Source organism: Colossoma macropomum, unplaced genomic scaffold (genome assembly GCF_904425465.1).
Source record: "Colossoma macropomum unplaced genomic scaffold, Colossoma_macropomum, whole genome shotgun sequence".
Taxonomy (NCBI): domain Eukaryota; kingdom Metazoa; phylum Chordata; class Actinopteri; order Characiformes; family Serrasalmidae; genus Colossoma; species Colossoma macropomum.
In genome coordinates this window covers 6,834,798-6,856,731 of record NW_023494802.1, presented here as the reverse complement: position 1 = coordinate 6,856,731, position 21,934 = coordinate 6,834,798, and the positions used below count along the sequence as shown (strand labels likewise).

Genomic DNA, 21,934 nt, shown 5'->3' with positions numbered 1-21,934 from the left:
TTACCACAGCACACGACAGTGTCAACTTCTGAAAAACAGCATTTGTTTTTTCATTTTTGTGACTGAGAAAACTAGCTTAGGCCTGGAGATCCTAATACGGAAGACAACCCCTGAGTGAGCCATGACTTCAGGGGTCTGTACATAATTTTGCTCATCAGAAGGCACACCAAAAAAAAAGAAAAACCCAGAACAGACCAAAACAAAGGCTGGTGTCATGAGTGCCACACAAGGCAAGCTTTATTACTGGAAAGACAAAAGGAAGAGGAAGTCATGTCAAAAATAACTTTATGAAAAAAAGTACATAAGTACATGTAAAACACAAAACAAAAATATCAGTCTTCAGTGTTGTAGTCAAATAAATAGGACTGAATTATTATACATCAATCACAACATCTTGGTCAACCCACAACAAGAACAAATAGTCACCTTATGGCATTCTTTTGGATGTCTTACAAAGATTATAAAAGAAGATATGTACAACTTGGATCATTACCAGAAGACATGCTTAGAAGTATAACTGTGCCCACTAGTACACAACGGCAGCGTCATGGTGGAATGTCAGGAAACTATACTGTCTCATGTAAAAGCCTTGGTGTGTGTGTATCGTAACCAAAGCTCCGACAAACAGACCATTAAAACATGAGATACCGATCGATTCTTTTGAATCTCCAGGCAGGAAATAGATTATATTGGTATGTCTGCAGCTACAGTGACTGGCTATTGGTGTGAAGTCCCTCCTTTTTCATGGTCTCCAGCCCCAAAGAGGCATTCATTCCCTCACTTTCTTTACTTGAACTGTTGCTAGGCAATGCTGAAGAACTCGGTGCGTGACCAAAGAATCGGAGCTTGCAAATCACCACCTGAAGCCGTAGATAACAGTGGCTGAACCAAATGAGATAAATATCGATTTCAGGTAAACACAAGTAAAGAGAACAACAAAAACAATAAAAACAAACAGCACAATGGTTGAATCCGAAAAATGGAAAAATAGCTTTCTTTAAACAGGACCAGCCTGTTCGTTTTTTTTTTTTTAATCCCAGAAGTCCTTTTACCCCCCCCCTTTTCCATTTTCAGCAGGATGCACCCCCAAGCCATTGTCATGAGTCGATTGTTCCATACGTTTCAACAGCCTTGTCTGAATTCAGAGACCCATGAATGATCCTGCATGCCTTTGGCTTTTCTCATCTCCCTGCTAAAGTCCTCAATGCCTTCATCTCCCAATGGTGCTGACATGGAGCCCATATGCCTATGCGTCTGGTGACTGTGTTGCACTTAAACGCTTGTACTCCTAAAGTCCCACATTAGATTTGTGACACAAAGACGTCACGGTTTACTCCACAACGACCCTGGCTACAAGGAGGGCTTAACAGCATTACAGTTAAACTGAATTACAGGTTTTTTTTTGTTTTGTTTTTTTTTTACAGCAGTAATGGAGGCACGGCCACACACGTCCACAAAGCTGTCACATGAAGTTAATCACAAAGCAGTTTTTTTTATTGCCACTCTATATATTTTGCGTCACAAGCATGTCAATTGTTATTGCTTTGTGGTCAAAAGCAGGTTTTGATATCAGCACTTTGCACTCAAAAAACCAAGAAGCTTAAGAATTTAGTCAGAAGGAACCACTTTTAGATACACACTGAACTGCCTGCAAAGGAGTCTGTCGCAAAAAAGGGTCGTATCACTTGCGCAGGAGCTCAGGGACATGAAGGCGAGAAAACCTGTACACAGGAGAGAGAGATCTACTGGTGGAAGATGGAATGCTACATCAGGAATCTGAAGAAAATGCATATAAAACCGTTCGGAGTGATGTGTGGTGATGGTCTGGTTCAAATTACAAGCTGAGATTTAAAGAAAGCTGATTGAAAAGGCTAACTTTGCTGCATACATTTAGTTTTTGTGAATCCTTGTTGATTTGACAAACATCAACATGGTGCTACAACAGCTTTCTGAAGACCAAGAGCATAAAAGTCCAATTCAGTTTTACGTTAGAATTCCCACAGTCTCTGGCCTTAGCTCACAGATGCATGGTTCTCTACACTACAGAAGAGCAGGAGGCCAGTGGTCCGTCACTTACGGCCCTCCTCTCTCCCTCTGACAGTTATTGCCTCTTTAAAAATAGAAGCACGTACGTCACGTTGGTGTTCAATCATCAGAGGGCGGATGAAATTGGAAACTCGTCTTTGGTAGTTTTACAATTCACTGTCTGAAAATGTCTTGTCTGTTTGTTTTGCCCCTCCCTCTTTTGTTTTTTTTTTTTATTAATTACAATGTTCGCCTCTCTTAAGCCTGATATAACAGGCAGGTTCCAATAGAAATTACATTACAGTATCCAGTCTGCACAGCAGCCAATTCCTTTAGCATTTTAATGTCTGTTAACAATGCTAAAAGCCCCCTTCCTCCAACATCTCTACATGGCCTGGGCCTTACACAGCTTTCCAATGCTCTGCCTACAAGAGCCACCCTCTCACCTACTCTTCAGTGCATATTCTACATTTTAAGTTAGTTTTTCAGATATGTCCGACACTAGAGAGCCAATAATACACCGAACGGTTCAAATGGAAGTTATACCACGTTACTGACGGCCATTTTCTGAACACTTGTTCCTTATCTACTAAGCTGACTCATTGTGAACCTTAAACGTCACAATAACATTGAAGCAAAAGAATAATTCTCTTGATACGGTGATGAATGATGCAATGAACGGCTGAATGATCAAATCTTGGTTTGAGAAAAGCAAGATACGGTACTGGGTAAGACGGATATGCACTGCTGTAGAAATCAGGACAAGCTGGACAGCGAGGTGTCCACTTGTTCTGAAACATATTTCTTTTGGGGGGTGAGGAAGGATTCCACAGTGAAGCCTTCATTGATGAGGACATCAGAACCCACCCCCCTTCCCCAGACCAAAGCGCAGGGGAAGGAGAAGCTTTTTTTTTGGTGGGGAGTTGAAGCCCCTCCTCTCCGCTCACATGATGGAGCAGCTCTTGGCCTTCTCCTTCTTGAAGGTGGAGGAGAGCAGCTCGGACCGGCTGGGCAGGTGCAGCAGGCGCTTGGAGAGGCGACGACTGGGGCTGGGCTTGGCAAGCGGCTGGAGCTTGTTGATGCAGGCCATCGCGGCCGTGCGGAACACGCTGTGGATGCTCTTCTCCGAGGTGAAAGCCGAGCATTCCAGGTAGGTTTCGGCCCCCAGCTGCTTGGCCATGGCCAATCCCTGGGACAGGAGAGGAGAGGAGAAACTCAGCTTAAAGTTCTTCGTTCCAAAACCATCCAATTCCTCCAAATTATTCTGACCACCTATTTATTATTAAATAACATTTTGCTATAACCTGTACTGACACTGTTTATTCAAAAAACGCCAAAACTTCAGCAGCAAAATATTAGGGCTGGACCTGAATATTCAATTATTTGGACATTCGTTGTGTAAGTAATCCGTTTTTAATAGTGGGATTCGGTTATTGGTGGGGTTTTTTTAATTAAATGTAGACTATCAATAACGGTAAACTGCAAAATACTGTAACGTTCTGGTTTCTTGGGAGAAACGACTCGAGGTTACAGTCCATTACGCAGCTTTATTTACAGCGTCAAACATGGCAAGAGGAAACACGGCCTCTCCAGCTCTAACAGTTAAAAACACAGCCCTCTGTACTCCATATTCAGGCTCTTCAACATAAAAGTCCTTGTACAAAGGAACCTGAAACAGCCCAACATAAACATTTCTTCTCTTCAAAAAAACTGTTCTTTCAATGACGCCACAACACATTTTGTCAGTACATTCTCGTATTATAGTTATACTTTTTAATTGTACTGTTCAATTGTGGAAATATATACCATCTCAACTTCCCTCTCACCCAAACAGTGCCCCGCTATACTGGACCCTTAATAAGACCATGATGTATGCCCTTCGGACCTCAAGTTAGACCTCCTCCTTGAAGCACTGGTTAACCTGTGCATGCACTATTACCCTCTAGCCTATTGCTAAAAGAGGATAGCGGGCCTCGTAGATGGAGCAAAGCTGCACTGCAAGTGCCGCACTGCTCTGCAGGAAAGGCAGCTAGCCTAGAGATCAGGATTTTAAAAAGGATGAAGGCGCGTTTAACCCAGGCATTGGACGCAGATTTTCCGAACGACTGCACCACCCCGCAGGGCGAGGCTTTGAATATTTGCTTTTGATTACTGCCGGAGCTCCAGAGCCCAACAGATATTCAGGATAGCCCTACAAAATAGATACCTGGCATCTTTTCTTTACCGCAAGTTAATTCATTCTTGGGATCAATTTCTGAGCTGCTGAGCTAAGTGTTTTTACTGGGTGAACTGCAGCTGAAATGCGGATATGTGTGTGATATGACTGGTGTGGTAGAACCGAGACGTTCCCATAGATTGTTGTTGAGGGAGGAGGGTGGGAGTGTCCATTATTATAACATTGCATGTTGGGGATTGTAGTGCAGCACATTGTTAAATCGGCTAATGTTAATAGAAAATTAAAATAATTTCACAGGCCTAATCTGACCCACAGGCCTTGTGTTTGACAAATATAGTTTCATTTACAAAGTACTTTAAAGTAGCTACAGCATAACGAGTCTCAAAGCTGCACTATGTGAGTTTGGGGGATTTTGAGACTGTGGTGGTAGAAACGTGTAATTGCATGCAACACACAGGAGACCCTTTTGTTGTATTTTGGACTGCTTCCCAGAGCAGATACGTCTGATAATTCCATGCATGTTGAAAGAGTATTCAAGGAAAAGAGTCAACACTTGGTGAAGGACATGTCTTCTGAAGATGCAAGTGAATTATCTACTGTTGTCTTCATATCTTCCTCAGTGTAATGTTGATTTTGCCTTTGAGACCTAAACATCAAGTCAGACATTCCTTTTGAACCTGTGCGTGATGTTAAAATGTAAAGACGTATGAAGTGATCTGAAAAATGTCTGCGAAATCTGACCTGACTTTTAAATTATTATTTCAGAATTTCTGTGTTTTTTCACTCCTGACTCAGTAATGCTACTTTCAATTTTAGCAAGATTATTTTACATAGAGCAGCTTTTATTATCCAGATTAACAACTGGAGAATCAGCCTACAGTTCCAGGGTTTAGTAAGTTTAAAATTATTTCTGAAATATTTTTTGAAATAAGCATCAGGTAGACATGAAAAGCACACCTGCTCGTGGGTAATCGGTGTTTGTTTCTGATTGGATAGTTCCATCAGCGTACAGACATCTGTGCGCAGGTCTGTTTTGCAGCCGATGAGGAGAATGCGGGTGTTAGGGCAGAAGTCCATGATCTCAGTCCTCCACTGCACAGAGACAAGAAAAAAAGATATAACATGTAGAACAACAGAGAACAGTTGCATAAGGCCTTCTGCCAAGTACTATGGAGTAAAAAAAATACTATTACTAAGATCAGTGAAGGGCTCTTAGATCCTTGTCAATGTCAACATCTTTTAAACATACCAATTTGTTAAGTGACCCTTCAAGGATTTGTTGTGAGATTCCAGATTGTGGAAGAACGCCTGACTATGAACTGAAGACAACACCACAAAGGCTACAGGTTAAGGTGTAAAAATAGATCAATATGATTGATATGCATTAAGGTGTAAAAATACATTGATATGACTGATCTGCATTGATTTTGGTATAATGGATTACAAAAAATTTTAGCAGACAGTATTCACTCACTGTTTGACCATAACAAAATTTTTACATTCTTTTGAAACATACCAAATCAATAAAAGATGCGTTTTACTTTTCTGTCACTACTCTGTCAATAGTACCTCCAGGCACATTTGTCTCTTATTTTATGTGATATCATAAAACTGGCTTCTCTCTGTTCGTCTGACTGACTTACTCACTCACATTTAGCAGGCTAAATTCTCCACAAGGGGGAGCTATTAGCACTCAAACAGCTTAAGGGCAGTGCTTCACATCAATGACACTGTGTCCTCATTAAAAATTACAGTGAATCATGCCAAAATAAATCGACTTGAGCTGTGGCACACTGAATTGTGTCCTAAAGAATCATTAAACTAAATCATTAAATTCGTTTGAGATTTACCCTTTACTAAGGGAGCATTAAGGAGAAAGCGCAAAGAGTTTTACAGTGATAGCTCAGCACCTTCTTTAGTCCACTCTCCACAGTGTCTGGACGGCTGATATCGAAGCACAGCAGCACTGCGTCAGAGTCGCTGTAGCAAAGTGGCCGTACATTGTCATAGTAGGGAGACCCTGAAATGAGACAAAAGGTTTAAATGAATCAGTGAAGAAAGAGGAAAGATCAAATCTGTGAGCCATGCAATATGGTGGTCTGGAGGAGTCCCAAGACAGAGGAGGTGGAGATTATGGCTGCACAATTAATCATATTTTAACTGTTCACTGTGGTTTTTGGCTTTTTCAATTAATTAGGTAAAATGGACTGCAATATTGGTGAACTTACAGTAGCTACGGTTGGGCAATATGACATTATGTATTGTTATCTTGATAAATTAATAATACACTTGTACAGGCACATCATGGATGCTGTTAGTACTTAAAGAACACTGACCAACAGCATGTTTCACTACAAACAGAGCATAATCAGGCCTTCATTAATCATTAATAGCTGTTTTGAGATTTGCCGTTACTAGTGGTTTATGAACTTATCAAACCTCAGAAAAACTAAATATGATTCATATTGTGTACCATAAAAATATCCTGAATTATCGTGATGTTATATTTTTGCAATATCAGTCTTATTCTGGTAGATGCTAACTGCATTTCATTATACTAAGCAATGATAATAAATTTGAATCTATATATCTTATAATGTAGTGTATAATGTGAAAGAAAAGGCTGTTTCTGTTGATTTAAATCAAGTCCAATAAAATGCTTTCCTTAATTGGCTGAACAACAGTGATAAATAATCATAATTTCAATATTGCGCAAAACAATAATGATTATCGTGTTGGTCATTATCATGCAGTCCTAGTAGAGATGATCACTCCTGCTGAGCTTCACCTCACACGCAGCTCAGCACATCCTGCTAAGAAAGCACACTCTTCCACTTTCCAGTTTGCACTATTGGCATTTTAAAGGAGAAGAAAATGACAATTGAGCCCTAAATCCTCATCGATCTATCGCTCTCTTTTCTCCCCGGGTTTTTTCTATGGCTTATGCAACGGGAACAGCGGGGCTGGGGGCAGAAAGGCGCTCCCACTCTCGCTCAGAATCCTTAAGTAAGCCACCCACCGCCCTGCGTCTGCCCCACGCACGCAATACCTCTAGTCCCCCTGTTTCCACAGCAACAGCCTCGGAATCTACCATCTGCGGAGCGTCTTCCGCCCACCCCTCCATAAAGGCTTCCCTTAACTGCCAATCATTAGACACAGATACGTGCCCACCCACTTGGTGAAGAAATGCCTGGGTTGAACAGTATATGTGCACCAAAACCTTCCTTGCCTCTCTCTGTCTAAGTCCTTTGTTAAGCGAGAGTTCAGCTTTAGTCTGATAAGAACTGGGTGTGAAAAAAGATCACAGAGATTCATGGGAAATGACTTTGACTTTGGTAAAATGATAAAGCTGCAAGGATGTTCTTTGAGTTTGTATATATGGTCATGTACAGCGAGTGGCTAGTATGTTGATTAGAACAGTTACTAGATCTACATACTATTTCAGATTCTAGAATCAGTCATGTGAATTCACATCATTCACTAATTGTATAACTGATTTAGCTGCATTGAGGTATAAAGTGTCAGTCCTTTATATAGCAGTACTGAGAATCTGAATAGACCTGGCATGAAATTTTAGCTGCTAATTAGACGGCATATAAATAACTGATAAATAACTGAATTGTCTTATTTTGTGTATTATGTTTAACTAGCAAAGTAGAAGCCTAATGTGGCAAAACTAGCTACTAGCTGTCTTACTTCCTAGCTGGCGATGCTTAGCAGCTTCCAACCTGCGACAGGCACAGTTCAAGCTCAAACAAATAAACATTATTCACTGCTGCTCTCTAAAGGTGTTACAGCACCAGTAAGACATTTTTGCTGTTTTGTAATGCATTAATGCATTTTCTGCTTTCTTTTTACATGTATTTGCCTTAACCCAAAGATAAAAAGGCACATACTATTTGTTGCTGTCTAAAGAAAAAGCTGTATCTCCAAAGCAGTAACTTCACAGGAGATGGCAAAAACATTCTTAACTTTCAATACAAGTTGTATTGAATACATGTAAAGAGGTGTTTTGGAAACATGTATGATATTATGCACATACCCTAAATCCAAAAATGGAAATGCTAATTTTAGCAGTGTTTAAGCAGAATCCCCTAACATATTTCTTCTTGACTAACTATAAATTCATACAAAAAAAAGGCGACATGGTGCACAGTCAGTCAGCAGGCAGGATTAGACGTCATCAGAGACGTTATAAAGGAGGAGACAGGTCAGTGGTAGGAAAATGAATGGGAAAGCTCGTAATGACATGGTGTCCGTTTTTGAAGAAAGTCGCCTTTCAATAAAATGAGCCAGTTGGCTTGCTGGTAAAGCTGGGCGCAGGAAAATGTGAAGTAGCAAAAACAGGCCGAAAAAGTGTGTTTTGGTGTTTTATTTAAAACCAGTAGTAGCCAGACTTTTCTATAAGTAAATAAAAACTTTCATTTCACTCATCTTTTGTGTTTTTACTGTTTATGGCTGGCGAGTAGGCCAGCTTGCAAACTGCACCACAATGGAGTTTTTTTTTCTCCTCGCTACTCTTCTAGTTCAGCCTTTGTCATGGCCATTTCAGAAGGAGATGCAAGTTTCTCAGGTGACTGTGGCTTAAGACTGCTATAAGTACAATTGCTGCATCTGTGCAATGTCATTAATGCAGGAAAAGAGAGAATGTGGCTAATAATTACAAGACCACAGTAACAAAAAGTGATTAACATCACAAAATTTACATAGTGTTGGACAAAAATAGCATACAAAAGCACTGCGCAGCTTGAAGCTAAACTGGCTTTAGCAAATTTGCACAAACATCCCTACGTCAGTCAAATCAATGGTCTCAGATACTGTTGGCATTCTAGCTGCTAATCAGACCTGCCAGAGAGAGTGCTGTTCCTTGCAAGACCACTGACTGCCTCTCCCTGTCTCTCTGATAAAGTCATGGACATGCAGACCTGGGTGTGAGGATGCATTCAATTGCCCCAGGCGTAAATGCAGCAATCGATGGACATGCACACCAAAGTAACCACAGAGCCATTTTCAATTAAAGCTGACAAATTACAACATCCTAGGAGTCAGAGACAGACAGAGGACACTGCTGACCAGCTCGCACGCCGCGTGTAATTATCCAAACCCTCCAAACCCACAGATAATGCTCTATAGGCTCTTCAAGAACTGTAGGAATGTGAAAGCAGCAAGGGGAGAGAGCATTACGCTCAGCTGTGGCAGTAAGTGCTCCCCAAGCGTTAATCCTCCACCTCCCGCAGTCTAGGATCATAGGGCAGCAATATCTAACACAGTGTTCTGCAAGAATTTTCATGCCCGTAACATCTGGCCAATGACTCAAGAATAATCTTAAAAAATTATAATTTTTTACAACTGTTGTACAGGGTGTCCCAAAAAAACAGACTACATAATTTCGTAGTCTAATAACATAGCCAATTCTCCCTCAAATGATCTCAAATTTTAACAAAATGTGTAAAAACTAACCAAGTTTAATTTTTAATGTTTTTTTTTCAGGTTGAAGAATGGCGTTCACTAGAAATGAAAAGGCATTTTGTGTGTTAGAATATGCTCGAACACAGTCAAAGAAGAGTGTGCAGCGTGCATTTTCGAGAAATTTCAATAAAAATGCATCAACTGGAAAGCAGATTTGGACATGGCACAAAAAATTCAAAGAGGAAGGCTGTCTGTGCAGGGCAAAGGGATCTGGACGACCACCAGTATCGCAAGATATTACATTTGTGAAGCTTTGTGAAATCAGTTATAAAATCTACATCCCCCTGAATATCTTGTTCAAATTTTGACAAATAAACCTTGTATTGTTCAACATGAAGCCTATTTAATTTCATTTGCCAGGACATGTAGGTACTCAGATATTCACATCTCATTTTTTGGGACACACTGTACTTTCATGAAATTATCAAATATGCATGTAATGTAACAATTAATTTTGGTAATGAAATGTGCCATGGCAAGATAACACATCCCTTTAAGTACAGTCTGCGCAGTTGAAGCTTTAATAAAACTTGAAAACAATTGCCAAGTTAGCCTAGTTTGTCAGCATTAACCAATAATTGATTGCTAACCCTGCCAGGAAACATCACAGACCTGGTTTATGCTGGTCTAGCGCTGGTTTAGCTGATCACCCAGCAAACTCATGCTGGTTCATCAGTCTACCTGCATCCAGAACAACAGATGCTGGTTTTGCTGTTAAACAGACATGCTGGCCTATGCTTTTTTTGCTGGAGTAGCCAGGCAGTAAAAGCAACATGTCATATGACAAAAATTTGCCAAAACAAGCTAACATGTCCCTTTTATTTATGCTGTGTTCTTGAAGTTGACATATTAGCATAGCTAGAAAAAAGTTGCTAAGTTAGCTTGGTTAGTTAGCTCAAATGATAAATAGCTAAGTAAAAATGACATCATTAGGCCAAGAAATTTGCCAAGGAAAGCTAACAGGTGCCTTTAATGTACTGTGTTCTTGAGACTGAAGCTTTAGCATAGCTAGAAAACAGTTGCCAAGTTAACCTAGTTTGTATTAACCAATAGTTGATAGCTAAGTCAAAGCAACATATCATTAGACCAAAAATTTGCCATGACAAGTTAACAAACCCACTTTATGTGCTGTGTTCTTGAGGCTGAAGTGTTAGCATAGCTAGAAAACAATTGCTCAAGTTAACCAGTTAGCTTGAATAATTGATAGCTAAGTAAAAATTACATTATTAGGCCAAGAAATTTGCCATGGAAAGCTAACAGGTGCCTTTTATGTACTTTGTTCTTGAAACTAAAGTTTTAGCGTACCTAGAAAAGAGTTGCCAAGTTAACCTAGTTTGTATTAACCAATCATTGATAGCAAAGTCAAAGCAACATATCATTTGCCATGATTTACCAAACATGTCCCTTTATGTACTGTGTTCTTGAGGCTGAAGCATTAGCATAGATAGCTAAAACAGTTGCTAGGTTAACCTAGTCAGTTAGCTCTGGTGAACAGTTGATGGCTATGTAAAAGTAACATCATTAAGCCAAGAAATTTGCCATGGTAAGCTGACACGTCCCTTTTACTGTGTTCCTAAGGTTAAAGCTTTAGCATAGCTAGAAACCAGCTAGTTTTTCGGATTAACAAACAGTTACTAGATTGCTAGTAAAAAAAAAAACATGTCATTAGGCCAATATGTGTGGCAGACCACTACAAACATTCCAAATCCTATAGATTATTGGCTACGAAAAATAATATCAATTAATGATAAAAAGCCCTTTGTCCTCCAGGCTTTCCTCCAAACCCACTGCCACATGTTCCTCGGCTGAACAAGATGCTGCTCTTTCAGCCTCCCTCGCACTACCAGATGGAGAGTTTGTGAAGCATGAAAAGACAGTGAAGGGGAAAAAACGGGCAAATTCCTCTGACCTGGCTAAATCCTGTTTCTGTGGTAGTGCCATGACTGAGGGAAGTGTTAAGGTGAAAAGTGGGCCAGTGTATGGCAGACCAGTGTGCACATGTGATTAAAACGCATGGCTTTCTCCTAGGGCACAGGAAGAGCCTTATGAAGAACAGATGGAGGTGGAGTGGGCTGCATTTGTGTGTGGCATAGATAAACACTTATCACAGTGAACTCCATCTGCTTAACCCTTTCATCTACTGCCATTCCTCAAGCCAATGAGGTCAGACTTGGTAAAGACTCCAAGACCTCGTAGGCCTACATGCAGGGGCACAAGGTGGCCACTCTGGCCACCAAGGCAATTAGCATGTAGCCAGAATTAATAATTTGTGGCCAGAATTATAGAAACATGTTCATTGCATTTAATACATTGAATATACAAGTAACAAGCATGCTTCAGTACCAAAAACCAGTCAGGTGTTGCTTTTTTGCTACAAGGCCCGCATGTCCAACCTGGGTCCAACCAGGGTCATGTTTTTGATTTTTTTAAACGCTCTAGCTGTGCTTTTGAAAAACGTGTCTTCTAAGCAAGATATTGCCAGTATCTGCATGTCGTGGAAACTGATCTTGCTCAATAAAACTTTAAAATCATACTCAACACTGATTAAAAAAATTGTGGCTTTAACTAAAAGTTACTTACCAGGCTACCTTAACAATTTGAGTTATTTGACCTTCTAATAATAACCTGAGAGGGCATAAAACACAGATTCTTGTTTTGTACTATTCAAAGTTCAATGAACTCATTTACAGCAGCTCGGTCACTAACGTTTTTAACAGTGTAGTCACACATTCATTCTTCCAATCAACTCTAAACCTTCGAAAGTGCTTGATCACAGTAGCTAGTAACATTCATTTGGCAAATTCCAACAAAATTTGGCTCGATGTCAGTCACAGTTAGTTCTGTGTCTGACCAAATAGGCCATGGATCTCATGTGGAATGGTGAAAAGTAGTTTCGTTGTTATTAGTGGTGGATATTTTTGTGAATGTGTGAAAATTCAACTGGTGGTTTGTTAAAAGGGAAAAAAAAACGCAAAAAAAATCTCCAAGCTACTTGTGCCACAGACTCTGCATTTTTATTGAACAAAAGGTGAAATTAAATGAAGACTAGGGGCACTGGGCAATTTTTTTTTTTTCCTCTTCTACTTTTGGCACTAACTGTTGATGTAACATATCTTATACTTGTGGAAATGATGCACACATTTCAATGCATCACTTTTTTTTCAGTGTGGTGAAAACAAATGAGCCTGATTTTAGTGCAGTAGCGATGTTGGAGGGTTTATGTTTGGGTTATGCAGAGATAACAGTAAAAGATAAATGGTGCTCATAACGCTGATTCTAAGTCTTACACAGTGACTTCAGAACCCTGCATAGTCTCAGCATGAAGCTGACTGATCCTTAAAATCAGCTTTGATCCTTAAAAAGAAATATATGATTCTATACAAAAATCTGTTAAGAGACTAAAAGTGCCCTCAGCTGAAACCTCTTAAATTCTCGCCATATTATTCAGTTATAAGCATTAAAGCTTATTTTTAAGTAACTACTGTTAATTATTTGAGAACTAAATTAATATGTAAGTTATATATTTAGGAATGCGAGAAAGTGTGGGCTCATATACGGGTTCCTCCGAGTTTAAGCGTGGATGAAAAGATGCCCAAGAGTCAGACACCATCCAGTGCTAAAATCTCTGGGAATTAATCAGCACTCAAGAGCTCAGAGCTCATCTAAATGCAGGCGGAGAGGGCTGGGGGAGGTCAGCGGTTACAAAGGCGCTGAGTATCAGGGTGAAGAGAACAAAACGGAGAGCACAGCCCGTCCCCTCCCCCTGGCCATTAAAGGCCGATGGGAACAAGTCCTGACACATTCCCCCACAATGCCCCCCCCAACGCAGCCCTTGCCTTCTCCAAGATACAGCATGGCCAAGATTCCACCATGGTCCCCACTGGGAATTGAACAAAGAATGCCCCCTCTTGCTGTGAAGGGGCTAGCCGTGACCTTTACGGGGATTCCCCCTCACAGGGGTCATCTGTGAGATGCTCGTGCGTTCCCTCCTCTCAGGCCATCGGCACCTACATTAGAAAAGCTCTCATTAATCTACTCAACGTGCTAATGTGATAATGGAGCACTATACACCTCCACTCGGTCATCATTTATAATCCTCACGAGTTCACATTTACAGACGTGTGTTTCCATTAACATAATAACAGCCAGTCTAGCGCTAATACCCTGCTGCAAGTGATATACAGGCTCCATATTTAGACTACGACTGTGGGCCGTCTTCCCGCAGCCTGCAGCAGGTCCAGTTGGCCATCCTGATTTAGCGAGGGAATTGATCTTCACCCATAAATCCGAGCCGTTTGGAAGCCTGATGATGAGGTGAGTCCAATCAATGTGAAGAAGCCAAATAAGGAAGCCTCATTCGGTCCTCTTAACACACCAGCACATATGGGGTGAGCAAAGCTACTGTGCAAAAATGAACACATCACAGTCACTGTGGACAGTCTGCATGGATTTAGGCTGTAGAATGGACCTCTGTAGCGCTGGGTGACATGGAAAAACGTTATAATTTTTTGCAACATTTAAGAGAAGAAGAGGAACTAAAGATGCGCAGAGTACTAGGATCATGCCAATATTGCTGGCCTACTGTGATAATATATAGCATTTTATTAGTTTTACTGCATTTGTAACACTATAAAAATGAGTGTTACATTTCTCCATAATACTAATCCAGTGGCATCTATTCCCAATTTCTAAATTTTATAAATGTTCATGTATTAGCATCATGTGTACATGAAAATCAGATATCAGCATCGGCCTTCAATTCCCATACTGGTGCATCCCTAATGGAAACAGCATAAATTACTGTTGTGACATTCATAAATTCCAGTAAATGATCATAATGTAGTAAACAGGGCTTATTTGGGGAAAATATCATTTTTGATAGGGATTTTTGTGAATATTGTGATTTTTCTGACCAAGAATGTGATTATTTTCTATAAATAAACCTCCCCAGTTGAATATTGTTAGATATACTTGAAAATGCAGCTCTTGCCATTTAAAATTGCACTCTTTCAAATAGTTACTTTAATATAAAAATGACAATAATAATGAAAATTAAAATAATGCTCATTCAGCCCTAACCGTTAATTCTTGTTTTAATAAATGAATATAGAAAGGAGTGGTACAAACTGGTTGAATAAAATGCTACATTTGTAAATGCCTCAGTAATAAGAGTCTCATTGCTTTGTTGAGTTTTGCCATCTGCAGTTTGCATTGTATTCTTTTCAAATAAGATTCACCAACCAATCTAATTCTTAAAAAAAATAATATCAGTAGAATAAAATAAATATTGATAGCCAGGTAAATTTGATCTCCTCTGTATGTCTAAACACCACTCTACATCATTTTGTCCATTTTTGTCCAGGCCACATAATTCACTCTGCTGCACTCATTAAGTGTTCAGTCTGGACTGTTCTCCAAAGCCCCTGTCATTTTGCTCATTTTTCTGTACTGTGAAGCCAAAAAGCTAAAACTGGTTCCAAGGCAATCAAAGTGTCCATTTATTAAGCAAGCAAGCAAGCCATATTTAATAATACATATAAATCTTTCAGCTGCTCCCTAATGCACAATAACCTGAAGCACAGTATTGATTTTAATCAATATTTTTAAGCAAATTCATCTTCCAAGTGACTGAGCGCTCGTCCAGGTTCTCCTTACCTGAAGGGTAGGCTTTTCTATTGACCCTTTATGGGCAGTTATTTTTGAAAATACAGCAAAGAGCAGAGTATGATGCTTCAAAAATACAATCTGAAGTATAAAAAGGCCATAAACCAGTACTGTTATATAGCCAGTCTAGAATCTAGGCTATAAAAAACAGACAGTAATAAAACAGTTGATGTTTTTGTTGCTCCATTGCATTACTGAACATCTCTCTTACTTATGTTAATGTTAGCATGATAAAGTACATCACAGTGTGCTTTTCTAAGTATATCATGGGATTGTCAGTATTTCTAGAACACTAAACTCACCTGGATCATAAAAAAGACAGATTTGGGCCAATTATAGGGGACCTGTGAACAACAACCAGTGTACAGTAACTGCATAGTAACAAGTGGCTGATTGGATGTCAGCCCATTGTGACATCACCATATTTTTATTTATTTTATTTTTATTTATATTTGAATAAAAAATCACTGTACTCATAGTTTTTCAGAAATGTGCCCCTACTGTTATGTTGGTACATTTCATCCATTCCACACCTCAGAAAAAACAATTTATCAAAGTATCGTGATGTTCATTCTTTTGCCATATCGCCCACCACTGTCTTCAAGTATAGTGATGTTATATTTTTGCCATACTGCCTGCTCTTATAACTGAAAGTAAGAAACAAAGAAATGAATGACTTCACTTCTATTCTGCATATTAAGGATGGGCAATATGATGACATTTATTATTACTGTGATATTTCACAATAGGCTTTTCTGAGCACATAGTGGACATCATCAGTACTTAAAGAAAACTGACCAACTACATGTTTCGCTACAAAGAGAGTATTATTGGTCCTGTTTAATTGGATTTAGTGCAATATATGAAATGCTGAATAAAAATATTGCTTGATGTTTAAAACATGCTTTTTTTTTAACAACTCTAACACTGCAGTAGTTATTGACATAACCTTCCAACTGTGGCACCACTGGTTCTTTTTTGTCCATTCCAACTTGCCAAACTTATGAAAAAATAACCATTGTGATATTCACTGCGTACTGTTAAAAAAAATATCTTGAAATATCATGATCTATTTCTGCCATATTGCCCACCCCTACTGCACCAAGCTGGAGGGGCCTGGATTTGAATTATTTGGATGAACAACAAAAATGACTTGAAACAAAAAGCCAGTGAGGAAAACTGTTCTAATTCTGTGCTCACAGGCTGAACGAGTGTCTGAAAGCTGTCTGGATCCCGGCTCTGCCCTCTCATCCTCTCCCAAACCTCGCGCTCATCCCTTAAAGCACATTCTGCCCCTCCGCTGGCGCATCTCCAAACACACCAATCAGATCAAAGAGCGAGGGGCGAGATTAAAGACAGGAGGTGTCCCAGCGGCCCGCATTTCATTCAGCCTTTCTGATATTGGCGCATGGATGCTGAATTAGTAGGAGACACACGCGCAAACACCTGCACATACGCGCATACAGAACACTTAAACATAGAAAATACTCTACACTGTCTGTAGACACCAGACAACACTCAGTGCTAATAAAAGGCATACTGTTGTTCGCTTTGGGGCTCAGCAACATGACAATATGACACCATTATCATGCTAAATTGTATCACAATTGTGGTTATTATTTAAAGGTAGGTAAAAAATATAACATTAGAAACTTCAAGGCATTTTCACAATACACATAATCTATCACAATATGTAGTTTTTCTGAAGTTTTTCCAGCGAACAAGCTGGAATGGACAGTAAAACAGTAAAGTCATATCTAAAAAAGACTATACAGACTAAAACTACTTAAGAAGACTATTTAAAATAAGATGATGTCATAACAAGCTGACCTGATACTATGTAGTTACTATACAATGGTTGTTTACAGGCTCACTATAGCTGATGTTTCATTGAGAGGAGGTTTAGAAGAGGCTCTAAAGAGAGTAGCAGTCAGGAGATCACTAGGTCAGTTCCCATTGGTAGCCCTGCTTAGTTGTATGTAGTCCACCACAGTATGCAGTAAATGACTGTAGTTTTTGATACCATTTTATGAAATTGGTTCAATGTGTCTGTTCCAGCTTACCAAACTACATATTGTTATTCATATCTTGTATTGTAAAATGTGATATTATATTTTCACCATATCGCCCAGCCATAGGTGGCGTGCATTCTGCACAGATCCACTAGAAATTCCAGACGTGTCATGTGCCAACACTAGGGATGCCGATACAAGCACCACAGACTAACACGCACTAACACAGTTCACTATAATCAGGTCAACAGGCTACAACAGGAAGCCCTCGGGACATACAGACTCAATGCCCCTGTGCTCTCTCAGTTCCTGACTGCATACAACAGCTGATAGCACAACAAACACGAATACACTGAATACAGAGCTCCACAGCATCCATGCAGAGTTTTCTCATGACCACAGACATTGCGTTTGGTTCGGTACTAACACTGTGACTATGTTGCTGCATGTTTAGATTGTGATATGCAGTCAATGCTGTACTGTAGTAAAACCCACTGGTGCATTAATGTTGGCCTGTGTCATTTTCAGCAAAACAATCTAATCTTTAGGTTGATTTACATGAACAGCTTGATTTATGAAAATGCACACAGTAACATTCATCCTGAGCTGTGATTGGTAAGGATGCTCATAGTACACAGTACAAAACTGTGATTGGTTAGAGGGCTCCTCTGAGTATCACAGCCTTCTGTGATACATGGCCAATATCACGATTATAATTACCAAACAACATATTGTGCAGCACTAGTCTATTGTTAACTGGGCCTATATAATTGAAAACAGACTTTTCTTCTTTTTTTAATAAAAGAATTTGATGGCTCCCCAGTCCATACAGTTGTGTGCAAAAGTTTGAGCACCCCAGTCAAACTACATGTCTTGTTAATTTTCTAAGCAAAAGTAAGTTCATCCTCTACAGGGATCAAACTTAAATATTAAAAATGAAAATTATTTTCCAGAAATTTAGTGCAAGATTTACTGAATTTAGCATATTGGAAAAACTGAAAAAATAAAACATGCACATTAACTTTTGCACAGGCCACATTTTATTTTATTTACTTATTTTAATTCAGCAAATAAACAGTAACTGTGCATTACAATGTGCCGTACAGTGTTCTCTGTAGAGGTTGTGTTAAATTACTTCCACTCAGAAAATCAACAAAGCATGTCATTTGACCAGGGGTGCCCAAACTTTTTGCATATAACTATATATGGAAACTAAGCAGCAAAATGAAATTGTTTTTGCAATAGCTCAAAAAACAACAACCTGCCTATTCAGCCTACAGCAGTTTAGCCCCGCCCACTGACGCTGATGCTATAAGTAGTTTGCAGCACAATACAAGGCAGCCTATCAGTCATTGCCATAGACTGTAGCCTACGTCTATGTCTGTCTATGTAGCCTGTTTAGTTCTAAGGTATAAAGAGAGTTTGGAAAACCATCATGTAAAAATTAATTAGGGCTGTTTTTGGTACATAAACCTATACAAATGTAAACCTTTGGAAAAAATATATTAAAGAAAAATATCAGTTAGGGATCCTTTAAATTTCCCTTCTGATAAATGATTAGCTGACGACTCCTATCTTTATTAAACTGTCTGGGCTTATACATAAGCTATTACTGCACAAAGAGCATCTGTTGCATTTCTGCCTGCTACTCTCCAGCAGCAGGAGACTTACATTAGCATAGATAATGAGTGTTAGTGTTACTATTCAAGCTTGCTGTGCAAACCGGTTTGAGCAGTTTGTCTACTGAAATGAAGACGGCTGGGGTGGACCCATCTAATTTAAATACAGAAAGACCGTTGCTTGTCTGGAGCAGCTATTACAATTCAGCATTTGTAAATTAAGAGGAAACATGCATTTAATTAGTGACAAAGAAATATTCAAAACTCTCCAAAGAAAACAATTCATTTATTTGATGTTAATGATGTTAATAAGGTCTCATTTTCATCCACTTTTCCATCCACTGACGTCTTTTTTTGTGCTTCAGATTTTGACGATATTTATATTTAACACGTTCTTTGATCTTTAACAATAGTGGAACCCTTGTTGGTGCTATGTAGAACCATTTTAAAAGGTTCTAAGAACCATATTTAGCAGATTCTCCATCATGGAGAAAAATACAAAGAACCATTTAAACATTTAAATGGATTTTTTAGTTGGCATGAATCTATGAAGAGTCCCCTTGTTAAGGGTGTATGCTTCAGAAAGCCCACCTTACACCTCAATCAATCTGCTAGTAAACACAAACCAAACAGATTCCAAATGTTCATAAATGCACAAGCTCACCAGTCTAAGGCTTCTGAAATGCTGCATCAATTACGTGTGTATACAAACGCACTCCTAAGATCATCCACAGATTGGGGTGAAGCGACGGTGTGCACAAATCGGCATTCTCACCACGGTGTACTAGCTCACTTCAAAGGTCACTTGAGCTGATAACATGCTTGCAGATGAGGGCCACTAAAGCCATCATTCAGACCAGATGCACATATTCACTTATGTACCGCAGCATGAGACCTCAACTGATACTGAATGCATTTGCCATCACATCATGTTGTTGACTGTTTTGGTCAAGACGATTTCATATTTTTAAGTAGTGCATCACAATTCCATTAACGCTCAATAGCTACAGGCTGCGACAAGATGAACTGTGATCATGCTGATTATCCACAATATGCACTGCGGCATTAAATCCACAGAAAAATCTCACTGGAAACCTTGGAATGCACTTCCACCTGCATAACCAACTGATAAGGAATGACACCATTATAACAGAATACAGACATTTTGCAGGCATTTATACATCCAGATTGTCAGGTTAGGTCTTACCTGATGTGTCCCACAAACTCAGTTCCACACGCTGGTCATCCAGCTCCAGACATGCTGTGTAATTCTCAAACACGGTGGGTACATACGTCTGTGGAAAAAATCACACCCCTATCAGTGCCACACAACTACCCAGCAACCCAGCAGACACAGCTGATGTGGGGCTCAGATACAGGGAACGGGCACTGATGTAAAATTTTACATGCATTCTCCTTATCTTTGAAAACAAGCACATAAGAGCTAATGCATATAATAATAAGAATGTTGGAGGTAGGCTTTAGCATTAAAAGGCAATGGAGGAGGAAACTTTTAAAAAATAAGAAAATAAACATTTCTTTCTATCTTTATTTCTACAGATAGGCAGTTGTAGCTAAAAAAAAACTCATGCTATTGAGCAACTAGATCCATCAAACTGTCAAGACTGTCACTCTGACCCTTAAACAACAGGTTAGCTGAGGGAATGCACGTCAGGACGTGCACAGTCCCTTGTTAACGTATGCAGCACTAACCTCTGGATAGCAGTCCTTCGCCAAAACCTGCAGCATGGCCGTCTTCCCACACTGTACATCCCCCACCAGAACCAGTTTACATCTGACCACCAAAGGCTGCGTGTTCCTTCTTTCCTTCATGGTTACTGTCGAGGATTCTAAAGCAAAAACAAGATCCGAAAAAGAGCAAACGATGGCAGGTCCCAGCCTCTCCGCTCGTTGCCCCCAGCTGATGTGCCTGAACTGAGGCGCTGTGCGCTTTTATACCAGCGACATTCGACTCGTGAACGAATCGATTCTGTATCGGTTCCATTTAGTGAATTGGTGGCTGAGACTTAAATGAACCGAACTTTTTGTAACTTGTATGCAATATTTACGCACGTACTGTAGACTGGAGAGTTATAATAATAATAATAACAATAATAATAATAATAATAATAATAATACACAATTTAATATCGTACAATAAAAGCAAGTTAAGCGTATGAAGAAAAGCCTTCTGCCAAACCATAGCTATATTTCCTCTTTCGTTATGTGTTTTGAGTTAAATGAGGCTAGTAGCAGTTAGTATTACTATATCGGGCACCAAAATGAATCAGACCGTTCAAAAGAATCGAAGACTCGGTTCGCTAAACCGGTTCGGTCTCGTCGCTGTCCACTGAAAGCGCTTGTGAAAGTTTCGTTTTTCCGCACCAAGGTGTAATGACTCACTACATTGTTTGGGGTCTGGGAAATGAATTGCTATATTAGGAACCTGAATCATTTAAGATTAATAAGACTGGTACTTTTTCAGTGATGTATTTTATGCTTGTAGCCAGCGTTACATCACCAGAGCCGGGCCAGTATTTGGTTTTGTAAGAGTAATTTACAGAATATTGCTAAATAGTTCCAGTCTTTATACTGCAGTTCTGCACATTAAAGAAGTTTACTGTAGAGTTAACTGAGAGCTGATTGGTTGGACAGTGGAAGGAGGCACCAAGCCACGCCCCCTCAGTGGTCTGAAGTCATACCCATATTAGGAACTGGGAATATAATCAGGTTTCTCTATGGGACAGCAATAATTACATTTTGGCTCCTTAATGACCCCTCAAATTTTCTGTTTTCCCTTGGAGAAAAACGACTTAGATCTGAAGTACCTAACATGGATGGCGACTACAGAATGCCAACACAACTTCTGAGATATGTAGCATTGGTTTAGGAAAGGGATGGAGAGCTGGTGTCCAGCATTTTAGAGATGTCTAGCAGTTTAAGATGTCCTTACTCACACACCTACAACA

General features: G+C 39.6%; 1 protein-coding gene across 1 annotated transcript; it reads right to left on the bottom strand.

The window, feature by feature from the left end:
* Positions 1-205: 205 nt before the first annotated feature.
* Positions 206-20,880, bottom strand: rnd1b (Rho family GTPase 1b). Its single transcript, XM_036591621.1, has 5 exons — positions 20,679-20,880; positions 20,173-20,260; positions 6,112-6,221; positions 5,159-5,293; positions 206-3,214 (listed from the first exon to the last, which is right to left on the bottom strand). Exons 1-5 carry the CDS (start codon positions 20,796-20,798, stop codon positions 2,969-2,971), a joined length of 699 nt encoding a protein of 232 aa, XP_036447514.1. The 5' UTR covers positions 20,799-20,880; the 3' UTR covers positions 206-2,968.
* Between the last annotated feature and the right edge of the window lie 1,054 nt (positions 20,881-21,934).